The 23114-nt window shown below is 45.6% G+C and overlaps 1 protein-coding gene across 3 annotated transcripts in view; it reads left to right on the top strand.

Annotated features, from left to right (window-relative positions):
- arhgef18b (rho/rac guanine nucleotide exchange factor (GEF) 18b) overlaps positions 1 to 20749 on the top strand; it is a 52615-nt gene extending 31866 nt beyond the window's left edge. For all 3 annotated transcript variants that reach the window (XM_062555842.1, XM_062555843.1, XM_062555844.1), the window contains 8 exons: positions 5628 to 5768; positions 6030 to 6154; positions 6812 to 6889; positions 7100 to 7150; positions 7716 to 8201; positions 16658 to 16973; positions 17304 to 17417; positions 17689 to 20749. In XM_062555842.1, coding sequence (XP_062411826.1) covers positions 5628 to 5768; positions 6030 to 6154; positions 6812 to 6889; positions 7100 to 7150; positions 7716 to 8201; positions 16658 to 16973; positions 17304 to 17417; positions 17689 to 17852 — 1475 coding nt within the window. In that variant the 3' untranslated portion in view covers positions 17853 to 20749. The remainder of the gene's footprint in view (positions 1 to 5627; positions 5769 to 6029; positions 6155 to 6811; positions 6890 to 7099; positions 7151 to 7715; positions 8202 to 16657; positions 16974 to 17303; positions 17418 to 17688) is intronic.
- The last annotated feature ends 2365 nt before the right edge of the window (positions 20750 to 23114 follow it).

Here is a 23114-nt window from a genome sequence, read left to right as displayed (position 1 = left end):
GAATATAAGGCACATTCCATCCAACCTTCTATCCACTCATCTTCTTCAGACCATTCACTCATCCACCCATTAAACTGTCAATCAATATCTATTAAACAATCTGCCTATCAACATCCATTAAACATTCTGTCTATCAACATTAATTAGACTATCTACATACAACTTTTAAAGTATTTACTGTGGGTCCCTCTCAAGCAGCGTTTATATGTCCTCCCTCGCTCCTCGATCCTCAATGATCTACATAAAGAAAGATAGAAGAAGGGCTAGACTATCCCATTGTTGCCGCTCCATCATTCTTTATGTAGATCAGTGAGGAGCGAGAGAGGACGCGTAAACGCTATGAGAGGCACCTTCTGTCTCAGGCTTTAAGCATACAATCTCATTAAGACTACAGATCCTGTTTCACTACTTCCTCTGTCTACAACTGTTTCAAAATAAAGGTCCTCACTGCAATTATACACTATTAAATCATTTAACCATTGAAACTACTCAACTATTGAAATGTTCAACCATTCCAACTGTCAGTTATCATCAACTATGCCTCCAGTCAACTACATGAAACCTCCATGTACCTAGCAACCAACATAGCAACCATTAAAATTAAGTGTTTATAACCGTTTCCATAGCAACCAACATGATTATACTGCAGTAACTTCTTGTTTCCTGATAGTGGCCACCATGGATACCCTAGCAACAAATGTTTCAAAATAAAAGTCCTCACTAGCAAGTTAGCTAGTTAGCATAGTTAACATTGTTAACATAGTTAGCATTTTTAGCATAACTGCAAAAAATCATCAACTAAGTTAGCTAATCAACCTGGTTAGCATTGTCAGCAAATTTAGCATTGTTAGCATAGTTAGCATTTTTAACATTACTGCTAGAAATCATCGATAAGTTAGCTAATCAACCTGGTTAGCATTGTTAGTAAAGTTAGCATTGCTAGCATAATTAGCATTTTTAGCTTAACTGCTAGAAATCATTAGCTAAGTTAGCTAATCAACATTTTAACATGAATAGAAATCATTAGTTAAGTTAGAACTGGAATGTTTCATCTTTAAACTGTCTACCTTCACACTATCAACTCTCTGTAAACTATGCAACCACCATGTTTACCCTAGCTACACCTTAGTAACCATATCTACATTATCTATCTTTTTTAGCATTTTCATGCACTGGTAATTCCTTGGAATTGCATTTCTAGTTAAACTTCTTCTTCTAACGCTCGCAATTCAGCTTCAACCGTTTAACGTAGAAACTTCATTCAAACTTTGTTGCGTAGGTCTTGCTTATGCCATATGTGCTTTGTATTTTTCAACTTTGTAACTTTTATACTTTTTAAACTATTAGTTAAAAACTATCACCATTTCCCCCATAGACTTAACATTGCTCATTATGACATCACGGCAGCAATTAGAATGTTACCCCAGCTGGTCAGCCACCTGGGCACCAACTGTCAGTTTCTCTCAGGCTCCTCTCTGAAGACTACATATTCTGTTCCCCTGTATCCTCTGTGCACAACAGTATCAAAATAAGTCCTCCTAATTCCATCCAACTTTATATCCATTCATCTTCTTCAAACCATTCACTCATCCACCCATTCTAAACAGTCTGCCTATCAACAACATCAATTAGACGCTCTACATTGAACTTTTAAACAATCTACTCTGTCTCAGGCTGGCTCTCTTAAGACTAGCCAGTTAAATTGATTACACCTGTATCTTTATCCACTACTCTCAGTAGAGAGCTGTGTCTCTCCATTCTACAAGAATATAAGGCACATTCCATCCAACATTCTATCCATTCATCTTCTTCAGACCATTCACTCATCCACCCATTAAACTGTCTATCAACATCTATTAAACAATCTGTCTATCAACATCCATTAAACTCTCTGTCTATCAACATTAATTAGACTATCTACATTCAACTTTTAAATTATTTACTCTGTCTCAGGCTTTAAGAGTACTCTGGCTCTCTTAAGACTAGCCAGTTAAATTGATTACACCTGTGTCAACTACTCTCAGAGAGCTGTATCAGTGTCTCTCTTAACAAGAATATAAGGCACATTCCATCCAACCTTCTATCCATTCATCTTCTTCAGACCATTCACTCATCCACCCATTAAACTGTCAATCAATATAAAACAATCTGCCTATCAACATCCATTAAACATGTTATCTATCAACATTAATTATACTATCTACATACAACTTTTAAAGTATTTACTGTGGGTCCCTCTCAAGCAGCGTTTATATGTCCTCCCTCGCTCTTCGATCCTCAATGATCTACATAAAGAAAGATAGAAGAAGGGCTAGACTATCCCATTGTTGCCGCTCCATCATTCTTTATGTAGATCAGTGAGGAGCGAGAGAGGACGCGTAAACGCTATGAGAGGCACCTTCTGTCTCAGGCTTTAAGCATACAATCTCATTAAGACTACAGATCCTGTTTCACTACTTCCTCTGTCCACAACTGTTTCAAAATAAAGGTCCTCACTGCAATAATACACTATTAAATCATTTAACCATTGAAACTACTCAACTATTGAACTGTTCAACCATTCCAACTGTCAGTTATCATCCACTATGCCTCCAGTCAACTACATGAAACCTCCATGTACCTAGCAACCAACATAGCAACCATTAAAATTAAGCGTTTATGACCGTTTCCATAGCAACCAACATGATTATACTGCAGTAACTTCTTGTTTCCTGATAGTGGCCACCATGGATACCCTAGCAACAAATGTTTCAAAATAAAAGTCCTCACTAGCAAGTTAGCTAGTTAGCATAGTTAGCATTGTTAACATAGTTAGCATTTTTAGCATAACTGCTAGAAATCATCGGTTAAGTTAGCTAATCAACCTGGTTAGCATTGTTAGTAAAGTTAGCATTGCTAGCATAATAAGCATTTTTAACGTAACTGCTAGAAATCATTAGCTAAGTTAGCTAATCAACATTTTAACATGAATAGAAATCATTAGTTAAGTTAGAACTGGAATGTTTCATCTTTAAACTGTCTACCTTCACACTATCAACTCTCTGTAAACTATGCAACCACCATGTTTACCCTAGCTACACCTTAGTAACCATATCTACATTATCTATCTATTTTTGCATTTTCATGCACTGGTAATTCCTTGGAATTGCATTTCTAGTTCCATTCAACTTTCTATCCATTCATCTTCTTCAAACCATTCACTCATCCACCCATTCTAAACAGTCTGCCTATCAACATCAATTAGACGATCTACATTCAACTTTTAAACAATCTACTCTGTCTCAGGCTTACACTCTGGCTCTCTTAAGACTAGCCAGTTGAATTGATTACACCTGTATCTGTATCCACTACTCTCAGTAGAGAGCTGTGTCTCTCCACTCTACAAGAATATAAGGCACATTCCATCCAACTTTCTATCCATTCATCTTCTTCAGACCATTCACTCATCCACCCATTAAACTGTCTATCAACATCTATTAAACAATCTGCCTATCAACATCCATTAAACTCTCTGTCTATCAACATTAATTAGACTATCTACATTCAACTTTTAAACAATCTACATTCAACTTTTAAACAATCTACTCTGTCTCAGGCTTACACTCTGGCTCTCTTAAGACTAGCCAGTTGAATTGATTACACCTGTATCTGTATCCACTACTCTCAGTAGAGAGCTGTGTCTCTCCACTCTACAAGAATATAAGGCACATTCCATCCAACTTTCTATCCATTCATCTTCTTCAGACCATTCACTCATCCACCCATTAAACTGTCTATCAACATCTATTAAACAATCTGCCTATCAACATCCATTAAACTCTCTGTCTATCAACATTAATTAGACTATCTACATTCAACTTTTAAACAATCTACTCTGTCTCAGGCTTACACTCTGGCTCTCTTTAGACTAGCCAGTTAAATTGATTACACCTGTATCTGTATCCACTACTCTCAGTAGAGAGCTGTGTCTCTCCACTCTACAAGAATATAAGGCACATTCCATCCAACGTTCTATCCATTCATCTTCTTCAGACCATTCACTCATCCACCCATTAAACTGTCTATCAACAGTGATGATTGATTACACCTGTATCAACTACTCTCAGAGAGCTGTATCAGTGTCTCTCTTAACAAGAATATAAGGCACATTCCATCCAACCTTCTATCCATTCATCTTCTTCAGACCATTCACTCATCCACCCATTAAACTGTCAATCAATATCTATTAAACAATCTGCCTATCAACATCCATGAAACATTCTGTCTATCAACATTAATTAGACTATCTACATACAACTTTTAAAGTATTTACTGTGGGTGCCTCTCAAGCAGTGTTTATATGTCCTCCCTCGCTCCTCGATCCTCAATGATCTACATAAAGAAAGATAGAAGAAGGGCTAGACTATCCCATTGTTGCCGCTCCATCATTCTTTATGTAGATCAGTGAGGATCGAGGAGCGAGAGAGGACGCGTAAACGCTATATGAGAGGCACCCTCTGTCTCAGGCTTTAAGCATACAATCTCATTAAGACTACAGATCCTGTTTCACTACTTCCTCTGTCCACAACTGTTTCAAAATAAAGGTCCTCACTGCAATAATACACTATTAAATCATTTAACCATTGTAACTACTCAACTATTTAACTGTTCAACCATTCCAATTGTCAGTTATCAACTATACTTCCAGTCAACTACACGAAAACTCCATGTACCTAGCAACCAACATAGCAACTATTAAAATTAAGCGTTTATGACCGTGTCCATAGCAACCAACATGATTATACTGCAGTAACTTATTGTTTCCTGATAGTGGCCACCATGGATACCCTAGCAACAAATGTTTCAAAATAAAAGTCCTATAAAAGCAAGTTAGCTAGTTAGCATGGTTAGCATAGTTAACATTGTTAACATTTTTAGCATAACTGCAAAAAAAACATCAACTAAGTTAGCTAATCAACCTGGTTAGCATTGTTAGCAATTTTAGCATTGTTAGCATAGTTAGCATTTTTAGCATTATTTCTAGAAATCATCAGTTAAGTTAGCTAATCAACCTGGTTAGCATTGTTAGCTTAAGTTAGCATTGCTACCATAGTTAGCATTGCTAGCATAGTTAGCATTTTTAGCATAACTGCTAGAAATCATTAGCTAAGTTAGCTAATCAACCTGGTTAGCACTGTGAGCATAGTTAGCATAGTTAACATTTTTACCATTACTGCATGAAATCAGTAGCTAAGTTAACCAATCAACCTGGTTATCACTGTTACCATAGTTAACATTTTAACATGAATAGTAATCATTAGTTAAGTTAGAACTGGGAATGTTTCAGCTTTAAACTGTCTACCTTCACACTATCAACTCTCTGTAAACTATGCAACCACCATGTTTACCCTAGCTACACCTTAGTAACCATATCTACATTATCTATCTATTTTTGCATTTCATGCACTGGTAATTCCTTGGAATTGCATTTCTAGTTGTTAATACTCGTCTCATGTTTTGGAGCTTGTGGTTAAAGGCCAATGATAAAATGTAGTGTTTTTAAAGGCCAATGACTCCAGGTCAGACATTAGTGGCCCAGGAGTTTTTACAGCCAAAGGTGCTAACTTGTTGAGTGTCTTGTGTTCTAGTGGAGAACCTGCAGAACCTGCTGCTGTCCCGCGTGAGAGAACCAGCTCCACGGTCGGAAGAGAGCCAGGGCTCGGGCGTCCTCCCCAGGAGGGCGGACACTTTTGGGGGCTACGACAGCAGCCCCTCCATCCTCCAGAAGAGTAAGTCTGACCGTCAACTCAGGGGAACGCCGTTCAGGGTGATCTCCACTGAGCTGGCCTGTCTCCAACCCGCCAGCATATCATTTGTTTGATGCGTCCATGTGATTCCTCTTAAAACATGTGAGATAGAAGGTTAAAGATGTGTAGTGTAGACACAGAAGTGTGTGTACACACCCTTAAAAGCGCAAACACACACACACACTTACTGAAGTATATGCAAGTGACGCATCGCTGAGACGGGCTTGTGTTTGTGTGACTCAGATGGCGGCGTGAAGAAGACCAGTGGAGGCCTGAAGTCCAGAGAGAGGAGTCAGAGGGCCAGCTCTGACCCCCAGCTCAAGGAGCTCAAGGAGCTCTGTGGCAGCCAGGGCCTGGCCGAGTCTTCTGTGAGTTTTACACACACACACACACACACACACACACACACACACACACACACATATACACACACACACACACACACACACACACACACACATACACGCACACACACACAGTGACTGTGACAGACATCCGCTTACACGGGAGGACTTTGAGGCTCTCATTCCACACGGATGCTCGCATACATTTTCGGATAAACACTCGTGTAATCTCCACATACCACACACACCAAGCACATGCTAGAGCTTGCTCCCAATTGCCCATCAATGTATACATCATTTCCTGCACTCACTCACACAGAACACAGACTTCCGACATGTCCCAGTGCTGCCAAATTTCAGCCTCGTCGACTCGCATGTCTCCTCAGCCCTGTGGAAGCGCCCGGTGATTTCCACAACAATTGACTCCAGCCAATGTTTAGTAAACAGCACCAGGAAGAGTCGGATGACTCATTCCAGAGCTTTCCATGCAGTCATTGCCTGTCTGACTTAAAAAAAAAAAAAAAAAAAGAAGAAGGAAAAAAATCACTTGTTTGGCCTCTTTATTCGTCCCCGGTGTCCATGAGCCATGGGCTGACATTTAAAGCTCTTAAAAAGTGAGCTGGCTGTTAAAGGCCTCTGGAAAAAGCTTGGCTCATATTTTCCCCCTCTCTCTGCCCCCAGCCCCCCCTCTCACAGGTAGATGGGTCTTCTCCCGCCAGCTGGAACCCATCGTGGACCAGCTCCTTCCCAGAGTCTGAGGTAGGGCTTCAAAGATGCCACCATTTTGATTCTTTCCAAATTGTTGTGCGGTTAAATAATGGATAAAGGTGGTGTTATGTAAGTGGCGTCCCAGTAGATGTGCTTATATGAGGTGTTGCGTAAGCCAGACTGTGCACTCACTGCCCACCAGCACCCCCCCAACACCCCCCACCCCTTTCGCAGACTGATGCCTCTTCATCTCTCTTGCAGCAGTTCCTCCACAAAGTGCTTCAACTGTCCCAGAGGCTATACAGTCTGCAGGTAAAAAAACATGTCTTGAGTGTGTGTGAGTGTGTGTTTTTCCCCAAATCGACTCTCTCTGCTGTCCATTAAAATGAATGTTGGATGCCCTTTAGTTCTTTGAGACATTAAACAGAGAGTGGTGGCAGTGGTTTTCATGGTGCTCGCCAGACGTTGAAGCCCCAGAGTACCCTCTCTAAGAACATCACTCTAAGAGTCACATTCTGAACTATTTCATGTTTGGGTGTATGTGTGTATCTATGCATGGGAGTTGTGATGTGTGTCTTGTGTGTACAAGTCTGTGTGTCTTCTGTGTACAAGTCTGTGTGTCTTCTGTGTACAAGTCTGTGTGTCTTGTGTGTACAAGTCTGTGTGTCTTGTGTGTACAAGTCTGTGTGTCTTGTGTGTACAAGTCTGTGTGTCTTCTGTGTACAAGTCTGTGTGTCTTCTGTGCACAGGCATACCAATTGTGCTGCCAAAATACCAATGCTAAATACCAATCCAGATACTTTATTCCATTCCAAACGCTTCCAATACATTCCATTCCCAAATTCCAACCATGCCTCTCGTCCCCTCCGTCTCCCAGGCGATCGTGGCGCAGCAGGACAGCCACCTGGAGCTGCAGCGGGCGTCGCTGAGTGAGCGGGAGCGGCCCGGCGGCGGCCGCCACCGGCTGGCCAACGTGCTGCTGGAGCAGGAGAAGCAGCGCAACCTGGAGAAGCAGCGCGAGGAGCTGGCCCACTTCCACAAGCTGCAGAGCCAGCACCGCAAGGAGCAGGCCAGCTGGGAGCGGGAGCGCGAGCGGCACCGGCGGCGCGAGGCCGAGGCCGAGGCGCGGCTGCAGCGGCGCGAGGACGAGTGCCGGCGGCTGGAGGCGCGGCTGGCCGAGGAGCGCGAGGAGCTGGAGCGCCAGCGGCAGACCTACCAGGAGGACCTGGAGCGCCTGCGCGAGTCCACGCGCGCCGTGGAGCGCGAGAAGGAGCGCCTGGAGCAGCAGAAGAAGCTCAAGAAGCACAACACGCTGCCCAGCGGGGCCAGCGCCGGCCTGTTCGCCGGCCAGGAGGCGGGACAGGTAAGGCACGCCCACCTTGGGTCCTCGGGTCGGTCCTTGGGATTGGTCACGTCTCCTTGGGTCAGCGCGGTCTTTGGTATTATTTGCCCTCAATGGTGCCTTCCAGGCAGCGCTGCCTTCAAGGCACTACCCCCCTCAGTTTAGGGGTAGGATGAGGGTTGAGGGGGTTAGGGTTAGAAATAGGTTAAAGGTAGTGCCTTTTAGGCTGTGCTGCTTGGAAGGTACTGTTGTGGGGAAAAAACACCATTGACAGGGTGCTTGCTCAAGTCTTGAAAGTCTTAAAAGGTATGGAATTTTAAAGTGCCTTTTTCCAGACCTTGAAAAGTTTGGAATTTTGTAGAAAAGTCTTGGAAAAGTCTTGAAGTGTAGCTCATGAAGAACTGATGCAAGTACTCAGATTGAGCATGACTGATATACCCTCCACAATTTTGCGACTTTTGAGATTTCATTTTTTTTTTCCATTTGCCATCAAAATCCATAATTTCATGACAGTGAATTTATGTGAACATGGATGATAGATCCAAAATCACTGAGTAATCACGTTTAATAATCGTGATGTCAATATTGAACAAAATAATCGTGATAATGAATCGTGATAGTCCAGAGTTAGAATCAAGGGGTGGGGTAGGTCGATCCTGCCATGGGGGTCTCGGTATGGTTGCAATCTGCATTACATCTCATTATACTACTATTATAGAGTAAAAATGATTGCGTGTTGGCAGCCTGACTCTCAAAACTACAAAATATCGAGGTCTTGAAGAAAAAATTATACGTTTGGAAAAAGGTTGGAAAAAGTCTGGAATTTTTAGTTGACAAAAGAGCAAGCACCCTGATTGAGTGATCAGCGCGCAGGAGACGTGACCTGAGCCATGAATAAGAGCACTCGTGATGCTTTTTCTCAGGGCCTCCCACACCCACACAACTCATCCCCAGATCAGGATGAGCACAGGCGGGTAGTGAGTCAGATAGTCAGGCCTACGCACCTACACACTTTTACCTTACTGTTCGCACACACACACACTCACATATACATCTACACACACACACTCACATACACACACACTCAAACAGACACACACACACAATAAAAACCCATATCTGCACACAGAAATGGGATTCTGGGAGACTTGATTGGTCAATAAATGGCACTTTAAACTTGAGGGTCTGTCTTCTAGGGAACACAGCACCTACGAACCACGGACAGAACTGCACGACATCAGTCTGTCAGTCATAGCTGCTCTCACCGTCCCCGTGTTCTCCCAGTTCTCCGTCTGATGGTAGTCACGCAGTGTCGGATTCCGACTCAAAAACGCTTGGCTAACCCAGACATACCTTGATGGTGACAAACGCGTCGTACGACACGATTCAGTGCGTCAGCGTCAGCCTTGAGATAAATCTGTGTGGTCTCGATATATATACGCTTTCACTTCAGCAGCGCTCGCAAGGCTCGTCCGTTCCCCCGCCTGCCTGCCTGCCTGCCAGCCACCGGCCTCTGAGACATCAGCTGTCTGAAACTGGCAGCCTGGAACAATATGGCTCTGTGCTGGGCCAAGCCAGGCTGTTTACTGATGGCATGCAGGATAGGAAAGGCAATGCCATGAGAAAGAGTGATGGAAAAACAAGAACAAGAGCACACAAAAAGTACTGTGGTGTTTGAACCAAAGTTATAACCTGTCACCCACCCCCACAGAAGCGAGTCTCTCCTCCCCTCCTCCTCCCCTCCTCCCCTCCCTGGCTGCTCCACCTCTCTGCCTGCATTCCCAGCTCCGTCACAATGGCTCGTATTGTGTTGCCGTGCCAGGCGTTGGCGATGCCGTAACTTTAGCCTCCTCCTCAACGGCATGTTTCTTGGGTCTGGGAGCCTGAGATTTGGGCTTGCTTGCTCCCTTTTCGCCAGTTCACAGGTGTCCTGTTCCTGCCAGTAAAAGCTACAGTGTTCCCAATACCCCGGCATCAGCCGTTAGGAGTTGAAGCTTGCTGACCACACTGTCCATTGATATATTCGGGTCAGTGAACGTCAGTTGCCACACACTCACACACACACACACACACACACACACACACACACACGTCACCAGCCACTGGCTGGCCCAGGCGGATTAATTTCACGGACAGCCAGGCAGACGTCCTTGATTGGCAGAGATGTTCTTGGGGCCAGAGTCAAGAATTCGTCTCGGACTCTGACGTACCTGACACAAGTCCACCATTCATGACACCCCGACACTTGCACCCTCCCCCATCCCCCCCAGCCGGCCAACGTCTCGCAATGATCGAGTTAAGGCTGGGAGGAGATGTTTTTCGAGGTATCCTGGCTCCTCTACGGTTAAATCGTAGCTCATCAACATCACGCACGCACACGAACAAACAAACAAACAAACACACTCTCTGTCCCTCTCTGTCACTCACTCACTCACTCACTCACACACACACAAATCACTCACTGATGCAGCCTGTCTGAAACTTGTGCAGCTGACATGAATTATCCGCGCTCCAGGCCATCTAATTCCTGCTATGAGGTCAGGCTGTCACGTCGGACGCTCCCTGGCCTCGGGGACTCTGGACGTCTCTCTGCACGGTGCCCTTTGGCTAACCCACAGCACTGAGATTTCACCCCGCGCTGCCTTGTGACACCCTGGATAAGGAGAGACGGATATGGCAGTCCTCTAAGAGCTGTGAAGGGAGTCGCTTTGTTGTCTCCAGAATGAATGGATGGAATTGTAGGCTCTCCTGTGGAACGCTATTGAGTTTGTGTATTTTGGTGGAGCTGTCATATGTGTGCAGTGGCCCATCACTGCATATTTCAGATGGCTATTTTTATAGCAGAATACCCAAAGCCCAAACCCACTTGCTTTTTTTCTCTCTTGGTTTATTTTTGCATGGCAGCCATTAAACGCTATCTTCTTGTCTAAAGTAACCTCCGCCTCCGCTTTTTGCTTTTTTTTTTTTGTTCCTTCCTTTCTTGGGCTTCGTTCCAAGGCAACGCCTCCTGGGAGTTTTCATCAAAACCAATCATTAGAGAATCGACAGCGCTGATGTTGAGACGCCGCGGGCGCTCGGCTATTTCGTAACTATCGCTTATTCCTCTCCGGTCGTCTCTGGCAACGCGTCTCGACATGCCCCCGGGGGCCGAGGCAGCTGCAGCTGTAGCTGTGGTATCTGTGTGGCGTCCGGCACACCTTGGCACTGTTATCAATGTGTACAATCAGTTTGCCCTCAGGGCGCCTAGAGTGAGTGTTATGAAAGAGAGAGAGTGAGGCATTTCATCTGATTGCTACATGTGTTTCTGGAACAGACTGGAACATCTGCCTCGGTTTGGTATTGAGGAATTGTGGGATTTGTGTATGTTTCACCAAAAGCACATTACACGCCTTGTAAACATTAAGACATCTACCTGGCTTCAGTCGTGACTGGTGATTTGACTTACAATAACTGAATGTGATGAAATAAGTTGGCAGTCACAGCTTTATAACTTCTCCAACTTAAAATAGAAACTAAAAAGATTGTTCAGCAGGTCACAACAATCTTGACAGATCACCATTTACCGATGACAACACAGAGTCTGTAGCGTGATCACCAGTTCAGTCCAGTCATAGTTGATCCTTTGCAAAGAAGTATTTGTTTATTAAAGGCACCCTCTACTGTTTTTTACCTCACCATAACATTTCCAAAATTACTATTTGAGCGGCCCTCTGTAGGCGATTACCGACCTACAGTAGCAACTTTCTAGTTTCAGGTAGGAACAGAAAACAGCTGCCATGCTACAGGATTTCTGAGATCTTTTCCTGCAGACCTATTTATGCATTTCCTCTATCTTATATCGGAGTTATATTCATACTTTGAAAAGCTGGATATTTAGTTTGTTTGTCTCAACTGCAGCGGTACCCCAAGAGCAAATCTTGTGAAGGGTGCCTTTAATGGCAAGCATGGCATCTTTCTGGTAGGCTGTGATAGTAGGCAGACATGTGACTTTAACATCTCCCAAAAATGAAAGGTGAAGGTAAACTCCATGGCTCTTTTTTTGGCAAATCCGAATGGCTAATTGCTTGTCTCAGTCTAGCTGTCTGTTCAGTGTTTGTGCTGAAAACAACTGTGGTGTTTGTACACAGTCCTGGCTCTGGTACTGGAAAATAAACAAGAGTTGCTGGGCCTGAGCCACGAACAGTCCCTGCCAATCAACACACGTGCTGCATGAGCACTAAAGACTGCAGTATGAACACAAGTAGCAACATACAGTCTATCACTAACATCCAAAATCCCCACTGACAGATGCATTCCATGATTTGCTCTTTACTACATAGGTTATAGATAACGAGATTAAGGGTGTGCGCTGATCTAGATATATGACACGGGTGAATGTGTGACAGGCGTGGGGATATCCTCCACCAACCATTCAGCTGTAGACACAAGGCGGAGGCTCTACTCCATTCACTTTGTTTTCTTACTTGGAAGCTGTCAGATGTTGTATAAGCTCTCTGCCTCTAATTCCACTCTCTCACCTTGAATAAATAGAATGTTCCTACTGTACATATGGTGACTGCGTTCAATTCATGGATAAAGTACATTGAACACGAATTACCGGGATATCACAACTCATCAAATGTCTCTCATCCAATCAGAAATGTTAAAACTGTTCCACACGACTGTTGGATAATACCTAATTTGGTCATTGAACATTAGTGTCATGTTCTGCAGCTCGAGTTGACCTTGCCCATGGCACGGACGTGAAGTTTTGCCCTGGGGCATCCGCCTCCACTCCAGCATTCCTGAACCATTGCTGTTAGCCCTGGGCCAGTTGAGTCCTCTCTCTCTTTCTCTCTCTCTCTCTCTCTCTCTCTCTCTCTCACTCTGTCTTGCCCTCCCTCCTGGTCTTACTTCACTTCCTCACTCCAGGGTTCACAACTCTGTGTTCTGGAACAGGGCCAGGTGCTTCACTCCTGTGGATTTCAGTGTCCTCAGGGCTCCATATCTCTCCTTCTGTTTTTCCTCTCGTTTCTTTCTCTCTTTCTGTCGCTGTCTCTTCCAGTATCTCCCATGGGTGCAAAATTCAGGCTTGACTTGCTAACACTTGGGGAATTAGTCTGGTACACATCCTCTCATTTGCACAGGGGAAGTATGCATTGCTTCTTGTCAAACATTGTTTTTGTGATGCTTCACATACATGAGTCAACACGAAAGGGCAGGACGTTGACATTAATTGATGGCCTTAAGTGGAGGTCATGTCCATGCAGAGCTTGCTCACATCGCTGAGTCAGGTCGGGAGTCTGTGTTGCGGTTGCTCTGCCATTTCTAAGTGTCGTGACTAATCAGGGTGCTCATCCCTTGCCTGGCTCCAGGCATCTGATTTCTGCGATGAGGTCAGGTTGTCATGCCGGACGCTCCCTGGCCTCGGGGGTCTGGACATCCCCTCTCTACCCTGTTCCATCTGGCTAACCCGTAGCACTGAGATTTTACCCTCTGCTGTCTTGTGACACCCTGGATAGGAAGAGATATGGCAGTCTCCTGAGAGCTGAGAGGATAGTCTCTCTCTTACTAGTCTTCAGAATAAATGGACAGAATTGCCCTTAAGGCTACTTAAATGTCAGGTTTCTGGCAAACAGTTGCCGCAAATTTGCGGCAAGGTCGTATTTTCACAAGCAAATTAGGTTTCTGACAAACAGTTCTGGTTAGCTTTTGGCAATGTTGCAGCAAATATGCAGCAATGTCATATGCAAATTAGGTTCATCACCAGAAGTTCCCTGGAAGCTTGCTATTATTGGCTTAGTGTGGTGGCAAATCAATGGCTAACACATTTGCCACTAGTGGCAAACTTCTGGCAAAACTGTTTGTTTTGCTGCAAACATTGGCAAACTTCTGGCAACATTTTCTAGTGAACCCATTTATTTCCATAAATCACCCACAAGTTTGCTGCAAATCTGCTGCAAACATTTAACTTATGCAAGGGTGCCCCATGGATCACTATTGACTTGATGGCCTTAAGTGGAAGCCTTATAGATGCAAAGCTTGCTCACCTCTCTCTCTCGCTAAGTCAGATTGAGGGAGCGTGTTGCGGTTGCACTGGCACTGCTAAGTGTCGTGACTAATCAAAGTGCTCATCCCTTGCCGGGATCTGTTTTGTTCTGCTTACTCATATGGCATGAAGCATGGGCCGTAAACACCAGCCTACATCTTTATTCTCAAGTAGTCATGTAGCTTTAACATGAGCACCACTGTGGTGGAACAAAAGGCTGACACGGGTCATAAACGATGGCAACAACAGCCAACAAAAGAGTTTCTGGTTTTGAAGCTGGTGTTTGGATCAGAGTCCTGGCGGCTGTGGTTGCTGAGGCGCTCTTGAGTGTTGTGCGTAATTACCCATCATGCCCTGAGGGTGAGCGCGTGCAGCCCGCTCCCCATTACCACGGTGCCGCGGGTCTCTCCAGATGTACCTGATCTGCCTGATCTGGTCCTGGTGAATAAAGATGAGACCCACCAAGCCACCCTTGTGATGATGAGTGACCTAGTTACAAGGGAGGTGGTGGCAAGGGGGGACCGGAGTCTCGCATTCAGGTCCCCTCCGTCGTCAGCAGAAATGTCAGGGCTCTTTAGCGATAAGTATCTCAGGCGTGGCAGGATGGAGGGTGGCGGGGTGGGGGGCGTTGATGCCGCAACCTGTAATTATCTAGAAGCACCCTCTCATTTGAAGTGCGGCTGGAACTCGGCCAAGACTGATTGTTTATGTGATGTCAGTCAAGGCTTATGTGCATCAGTGCAGCCAAGCCCAGGTCTTTATTTTTTGAAAAGCCCCGGATAAGTCCCTGCATTTATGGATGGCACCTTTCTTGCGGCGCAAACACAATGGGCCGCCTGTGTGCCCGGGACGCCCGAGCTGGGAAAGCCGCAGCCTCTGCCACTCCCCAGGGTTCCACAAAGACTCCTCTGTGAGTGCCTGGAACCGGTTCTGTGGTCGTTGCTGTTCCCAGGTTCTAGCACACCTCGGGTTCGAAGAGTTAGGCACTCAGGGACATTAGGGCTGCTAAAGGCAGCCTGAAGTGCCGAATGAAGGGGTTGCCTGCTTGCATGACCCCTCGCATACCCTCAGGCCTCGGAGGTGGAGTCGGATGTTCCTCCTCACAGCTGGAGACATCTGGTCCTGTGGGAGAGACCCTCCTGCCCTGTTCTCCTGCTCCTCACCCTGTCGTTCACCCTTCTCCTCCTCCTCCAGCTGGAGATCTGTTCTCGTGAGTCACACAGAGGCGGCCTCTCCCACTCAGCACCCGGAGACCCTTCTGAGGCTCGGCACAGCAGAGACGTTCTGCTTTTGATTTAAAAAGAGCTCGTTGGATGTCTTTCAAGCGTACTTGGATCATATTTACATGTGTGCTTATGCGCCTTATGCAGAGCTTGAGTGGATTTTCTCAACACATGATTTGTCTGAGTAAGATGGCTGACCAAAAAAAAACACGTACTGTACATTTACATTTCAGCAAACTTTGGCAAACGACAGGCCTCTGTTTTTAGTGCTTTCTTTTGCAGGCAGATAGACCAGAAGTTAATTCCGTACTACTCCTAAGCCGCTCTTCTCTGAGTTTAGTCTAAATATATATTGCAGGGAGCACAAGCACTGTCATTTGGAGCGCTCGCCGGAGCGATGGCAGCCTCACTGCCTCCCTCTCCTCTCTGATACAGAGCCCAAATCTGTAATCATGTCAGCTGCGGCCATTGTTCCTCTGGCACGTTTGCAAGTAGCAACTGCACTCACATCAGCTGCAGAACTTCACAAACACTCTCTCTCACACACACACACACACACACACACGCACACTCCGTGCCGCCCGCTGGTGTTTCTCATTTCACCCTCTGCCCATAAATATCCGTCTGGCACACGAGCAGATTCTGTTTCCCCAACGACGCGTCGACGGCGCGTCTTCCCCCCCGCTCGTTAGTCGCCATGTTCAAAGAGACCGCCTGCTTCGCCTTCAAAAATGAGCAACAGTCAGGACCTCGTCAAACCATCTCTCCCCCAGGCTCTCGGAGACGTGGAAATATAAAACATGTCCAGCAGGCCTCAGTCAAGCCAGATGTGCTCGCTGTTCACCATTAACTGTTTGTTTACCGTCGGTTAATTTCACAATTGCGAACGTGTCTTTTGTGTACATGTGTAATGTATTTTCAGCTTCGTACGCTCTGTAGATTCGCTTTGTGGATATTTGCTTTACTATTTTTGCCAAAACTCATGGACATCTCAAAAATGTCATCATCCACAACAAAATAATTTTTCTATTAAGATAGATGTCTCTTCACGCTAAAGAATACTGATATAGAGGAGAGTATGCAGAGGACGTACTCATGGTGTACTAATGTTGGTTCATGTTCTCTGTGTAAAAGTGCACACAACCTAATCTCTCCTAACGTTCCTTTTCTCCTGTCCTCCTCCTCTCCTCCCCTTTTTTCTCCTGTCCTCCCCCTCTCCTCTCCAGCACCTCCCAATGTCGTCCAGCTTTAACGGGGAGCTGCTGCTAGGCATGGGGCCGTCGGTGGACCCGGCGATGCCGCCCAAGCCCCTGGTGCGCTCCAGCCTGTCCATCTCCCCGGCCGACTACGCCGAGCGGCCCGAGGTGAAGCCGGCGGTGGCGGGCAAGAGCTCGGAGGTGCCCATCCACTTGATCAGCACCACCAACCAGCTGCACAAGCAGGGCGCTGTCCAGCAGCAGATCCCCACCAAGCTGGCTGCCCTCAGCAAGGGCAAGGAGAAGGGTGGCAAGGGCAAAGGCTCGCACCGCACCGAGAGCTCAGGTGAGGGAACACACACACACACACACACCTTTTTTTTATATATATATCTCACTCTCTCACCCAGACACACCTCAAACTCTCACACATGGAATGTGTGTCTGCGTGTGATCATGTGAATCCATTCACATACGTGCACATATAGACTCATGCTGCTCTGCAGCTCGAGTGAGAAAACACAGACTCGCACTCTTAGAAGCCTCTCCGCTCTCGTCGGATCAGATAGCTTGATTATTGCGCCTCACTTTGGATAAAAGCCTCTTCCAAATGAGTAAATGTAAACGTTGCACGCCCACACCACAGTAGCACTGCATCCTCTGTTTATGTGCACAGCCTCCGTAGACATGAAGCAGATGCTGCCCATGAAGCTCTCGGCACGGGACGACAGCTCGCTGAGAGCCAAGCGCTCCATCAGCCCCAGCCACCAGATCCACATCCCGCTTGCAGGTACCATACAGAGCAGGGCTCCTCTCAATAAGACCTACAGCATAACAGAACAGAATAAACATACACATTGACACTTACATGACATACACCAGGTCTGATTCAGATGCATAAAGCCCATTGTTTGTGTGTGTGTGTGTGTGTGTGTGTGTGTGTGTGTGTGTGTGTGTGTGTGTGTGTGTGTGTGTGTGTGTGTGTGTGTGTGTGTGTGTGTGTGTGTGTGTGTGTGTGTGTGTGTGTGTGTGTGTGTGTGTGTGTGTGTGTGTCCATACAGAACCAGCGAACCCTCCAGAAGTCTACTATGAGCCCCCGCCGCCTCCCCCACAGCCCCTCCACCCCAGCATCACACACAGGCCCCCCAGCCAACTGCAGAACCTGCCCCCGCCCCCATACAAAATCACGGAGGACGTCACCAAGGAGGACGTCATCTTCTTCTGAGGATCCTGCAAGCTTCGCGCCCGTCGCAATGCATCCTGGGACCAAAGGGAGGCCCGGGCAGGAGCCGTGTAAAGCACACAAGCACATGCAGCATTCTTTTAAGAACATCTTTTTTTTTTTTTTTTTTTAAACAAAAACTACAGTTTTATTCCTCCCTCAAACTAATGCCACAAACTAGACTTTTGGGAGGGAGGGGGAGAGAGACATTTTAAAATCAAACGTTTCATTTTGTGCGAAGATGATGCAGGAAGATAAAAGAGAACATTTTTAGATGTAGCTGTTTAATTAGAGATGATGTCAGGCAGAATCCAAAGACTTTTAAAAAAAAAGTGATGAAGGAAAAACAAAGGAAGGCCAGACTGAGGAGGAAGAGGACTACCACGATGATGAAGGTTCAGGGTGATGAAGAAAGACCGTCATTGTGAGCAGGTGTTTCTCAAGTTTGAGTGTGACACGAGTGTTTCAAAGGAAGGCGAGAGGGAGGAGAGACCCTCGGCAATGGGTGGCTTTACCTCCCACCATGGAGGTGGATGCTTTGCACTCTGCAAAATATCCATTTAATGGCACAACATGTGGTGTCATTCATTTGTTTTCTTTCTGTCTTGTTTTGTTTTTTTTGTAAGCTGGGCTGTGTACATTTCCAATCAAAGCTTAAAAGCAGTTGTGTCGCTCTGCTGTTTCAAAAAAAAGAAGGAAAAAAAAAACACTGAAGAATGGAGTATTCTTTCGGGGTTTTAATTTGCTGAACACTGTGGCGCTTTCTTTGCACACACACACACACACACACACACACACACACAAGCAAGCAACATGCTGTTTTATGCATTTCAATTTCACTGCTGGAAATTCTACAGCAGTGCACTTGCCCCTGTGGAGCCTGTTCTCATCTTATCTTCTCTTCAAGGAGGATCTTTTCTCTAACTCTTCGCGTTAAGTACACATCCGTTTTGTGAATGGCTCATGTGATCATCATGATGGTGATGTCTTCAGTTGTTTGTCTTCAGTGGTCACACATTTCAAACAAAGGTTTTGGGGAGTTTAAAAACGTGAAGGTTTAATTAATGTCATAATGCTGTAATCGCTACGGGATCAAATTCTTAATTCTGTGGTTATGCTGTGAAGATCCTCTCCTGCAGTGGCTGAGGGGCTGTTTTTTTAAGCCTGTAAGCATCAAAGAACCTAAACGCCAGAGACCCTGACCATAATGAATGACTAAATTCAGAGCTTCAGATTCAGATATGTACTAGAGCTGGATAATCAACCTTATGACAACAAGCACATGACGTATGAACTCCTGGTACACCTTCAAACTGTTGCTGAAGAGTTGTATGTTCTCTAGTGCTGAGTTTCCTAAAAGCACCAACAGCAAGTCTCAAGACTGAACATCTTCGCGGATCAAAACCTGTTGCACTGTATATATGATCTGCTCTGCTGTGGTTTTATAGGTGTTGTCATGTCAATGTTCTCAAGCTAAGATAAGTGCCTGAAGGCCATGATAGTTAGGTGACTAGCAGGATGGACAGGTTTCACCGAACAATTATCCTCTGTGTGGTGATGGTGTATTAAGTCTTTATGGGGGAAAATCACTGTATCCCTGTGATGTGTATATACTGTACTTTGTAAGCTCCTCATGCATCCTTAAGTGCATGGTCACGTGGTGAAGCTACCTTTCATGAAGGGATGGGGAATGTATGTGAGAGCTATTTTTGGTTAGAGGTTTTAAGTCTGAAGTCTGTTTTAAAGTCAGAGGAAAACTATGCTATGTGTAGTGAACTGTATCCTGTGTTTTAGGTTGTTTTGATGTTTGATTATTTTTAGAGGACTGTGCATTGATGTCGCTTAATAACATTTCGAGACGGGAGTGGGCTCTGGATGTTCTTTCACTGGTCATACATTTTTAATGTTGACTGATCAAAAATGATTCTCCTCACATTTCAGTCGACTGACCAAAGAGACCACACAAGACCTAATAGAGTCTTTTTTTACCCCCCCCCCCCCCCCCCCTCCCCTTGTATATTAAGTATATTATTACAGAAGAACCCTAAAGCCCTGGTCATGTAACGCCACCGTGCCCGACCTTGGTAATCCTCTGTTAGATAAGAGTTTTAACACTCCCTCAGCACACACCATTGTGCGCCGTCTCCGAGACTCCCATCAGGTGCAGGAGAGGCTGAGTGAGCAGGATTGGAGCGTTGGATTAGAACACTGGCGCTCGGCTGGACTCTGGAGGCGGTCGAGGCCCCTCTGGCCCCTGATGGTGGAGAATGTGCTTTTTGAAATGCCAGTCAAGATGGACCCTTTGATCAGCGCACTGAGCAGCTGAGCACTTTAGATGTGTCCAGGAGCCTCCCCCACCCCCCCAATCCCCTTCCAAATGCCCCAGCCCCACCTCACCCAACCCTTCAAGTCCGAAGATTCTGCACGCTGGGTGAAGACGTCTTAAACCTGTCTGTGATTGTACCGCCACTGGCCACTTGAATCTCTGATGTCTTATGAAGAAGAAGAAGACTATATTATTTGGTAGCAGCCTCCTGTCTGTCACTGTGTCTGTTTCAGTGGAGCTTGCTTGTTGAAGGGTTATCTGTAGAAAAATGTGTTGGTTTTACCTCAAGGTATGCTTTGAGGACCTTGTGTAATGTGTAAATATCGCTTTGTTTTTGCATACCACCAATTTACACTAGTCACTTTTTTTGGATAGTAGCAAACTTGAAGGGGAAGCCGATATTAATAACAAAGTATTTTGGTCGTGATTTGACTGAGGTTTGTAGCACGCCGGGCAATGATTTGTTTTCTACTGTTATTTTGCATCACTCCAAAACATAGAGATCTGTTGACACACAACTGCTGCCTTAGGAAAAAAAATAATTTTAGTAATAAAATGTCTTCAAGAAACTTGATCTCTGTGTGCGTGCTTGTGTGTATGTGTGTGTTTTTTTATGGTGCCAAGTTCTGTGCTGGAGGATACAGAGCAAGAAGTGATGGCGTTAGCCACATGAAACACAGACCAACACAACTCTCACACACAACATCGCCTGCCAACTTTACTGGAAGCTTCCAGAAGCACTCCGATTCTCTTCTTACTTAAAAAAAATACCTCCTCTGAACTCGACCCTGCTGCAGCGAGTCACACGTGATAGTCTTTACCGTAGAGGCAATATAACATAGCAAGTGTAGCGTTCCGTCTCCGAGGCCGGTCTCCGTCACTGTGCGTCTGGCTCCGGAGCTGTTGTTCCTGGCACCGGGCCCCGGGGGCCCCGAGACACAAAGCCCGGCTTGCTTGGGACCTGTCGGCCATCTCTGGGGACGGGCCTAATTACAGGCTCGCGACTGGAAGAGCTATTTTCAGGTGGTGCGGCTTCACTCCGCCGATCCCTGCAGGACACACCGAGTGGCCAGCTCTTCGCATCTTTTTTTTTTTCCATGTGTGTGTGTTCTCAACGCAAGGGTGATGCCACCACTGTGTGTCTTGTGTGACTTTTGTGGCCTTGTTTGTCTCTTGCTGGGCTATATTTGGGGCCTTTCCCTTTGCGGAGTTGCTTTTCCTCCCCCACGGCCATCCCCATCCCCCCCCCCCCCCCTCCCCTTTCTTGGGCGGCGCGAGCCAGGCGGGGAAGTGCTGGATGTCAACACTATTCTTTTTCCAATTGTAGTAATTTTGTGTTGAGGCTTCAAAGGGGAGAAAAACAAATGGAGAAACCCAAAGCGCTCATCTATGGAGAAAATGGATTTCACAGTCACTCGCTCCACGCAGTCAGTATATGCTGCGAGCATTTTGGGCCCACAAGGCACCTTCTTCACATTAGAGTAATTGAATGTAATGCAATAGTGTATCCTTATGTGCACTTTGATGGTGGGTTGTAGTTTCATTGCTCTCTTGCCATCATAAAGAATGATTTTCTTGCAAGACAAAGCTTCCTTTCTTCTAAAACAGCGCGGAAGGTGATGAAGTGATAACATGCTGTAAAACACGCCAGTAACTTCTTTGGTGGCAATAATGTGTGTGTGAAGGCAGGGTGTGCACACATACCCAGGATTATGTAAGCACTCAGAGGGGCGGCCTCTTTCAAGGCCACTCCAGCAGACTGCTGAGCTCTGAGGATCTCTGCACGGTGCACTACAACTCTGTCCATACTGAGTGGCTAAGGTATCCCTTGGCAACAAGTTTATGGGATGGTTGTCTTTATGGCTTCTTGTGTGACTGGTCTCTATTCCGAGCGCTCACTGAAAGCTCACCGCGGGCATGAATGGCCGCTCTGTCTCTCCTGTCCTCAGGACATCATTTAGATGTAGATAAAAGATACTTTATCGCTGTGAGGACCGCAACTCTTTGTCTCTCAGCCGAGAAAACCGATAAAATGCCTGCAGTCCTCTTTACCAGGTTTTTTTCCCCTTTCTGTTCTACACAGATTGGACGGTTAGAGACATTGGTCTTGACTGACGAGGAGCCAAACCCCAGCCTTTGATACGGGGCCATGTCAGAATCAGGTTGCAGCGCCTCGCTTTAGACAGGGCCTCTCGTGGAGCTGCTCCTCTGTATTTAAATCGTTTTTATTTTTGAAGGCGCCACCAAGGTGTCTTGTTTTACATGGCAACACGTGTGAACGCCTCTCGATCTCTCCTCTGAACGCTGCAGAGTTTTTCAAGTGGAGGAAAGGTCCCTGTGATTATTAGAAAACAGAGCTGGAAATCTCTCTTTTTTCGATGTTTTTTTCCCCTTCGTTTTAAAGATCCTTTTGCTTTGAGCCAAAAAACCCCAGGGTTGCCAAAGTCAACAGTTGCCTTGTTGGCAGACAGGCTGGAAAACTCCTTTAAACTCCTTAGGTGTGACTGGGCTAATTCATGGCTGTGTTCTTTCCAGTTGGATTTCACTGTTTGGTCCGATCAGCCTTCTAAACACACACAGGATATTTGCTGAGCTTTGTCCATCAGTAAGAAAGAACATCTAAGAGAGGTAGAGGATTACATATAATCTTGGGCCCTTTATGGTTCCTTGCGCTAAATAAATTAACATTTGGATTGTTTTTAGTGCATCAGCTCGGTAATGCGAGCATGACCAGTAAAATAAGTTATTTGCAGGAATCACTTACGACATTGTTTGGTCTTCTTTCAAGACCAATTTCTCTAACCATAAGCATCTTCTGACTACTGGGAATTTCACTACTCCATCTGGTCTCTGTTATTTCCTCTCCTTAGGAAAAGACACGCACCCACACTCTTGTAAATGGTATGTATTCCTACTGCAGTCTTTTGAAGTGATGGTCA

The sequence above is a fragment of the Sardina pilchardus genome, chromosome 15 (genome assembly GCF_963854185.1).
Source record: "Sardina pilchardus chromosome 15, fSarPil1.1, whole genome shotgun sequence".
NCBI lineage: Eukaryota > Metazoa > Chordata > Actinopteri > Clupeiformes > Clupeidae > Sardina > Sardina pilchardus.
Note: the sequence above shows the minus strand (reverse complement) of the source record. Positions and strands in the feature narration are given on the sequence as shown.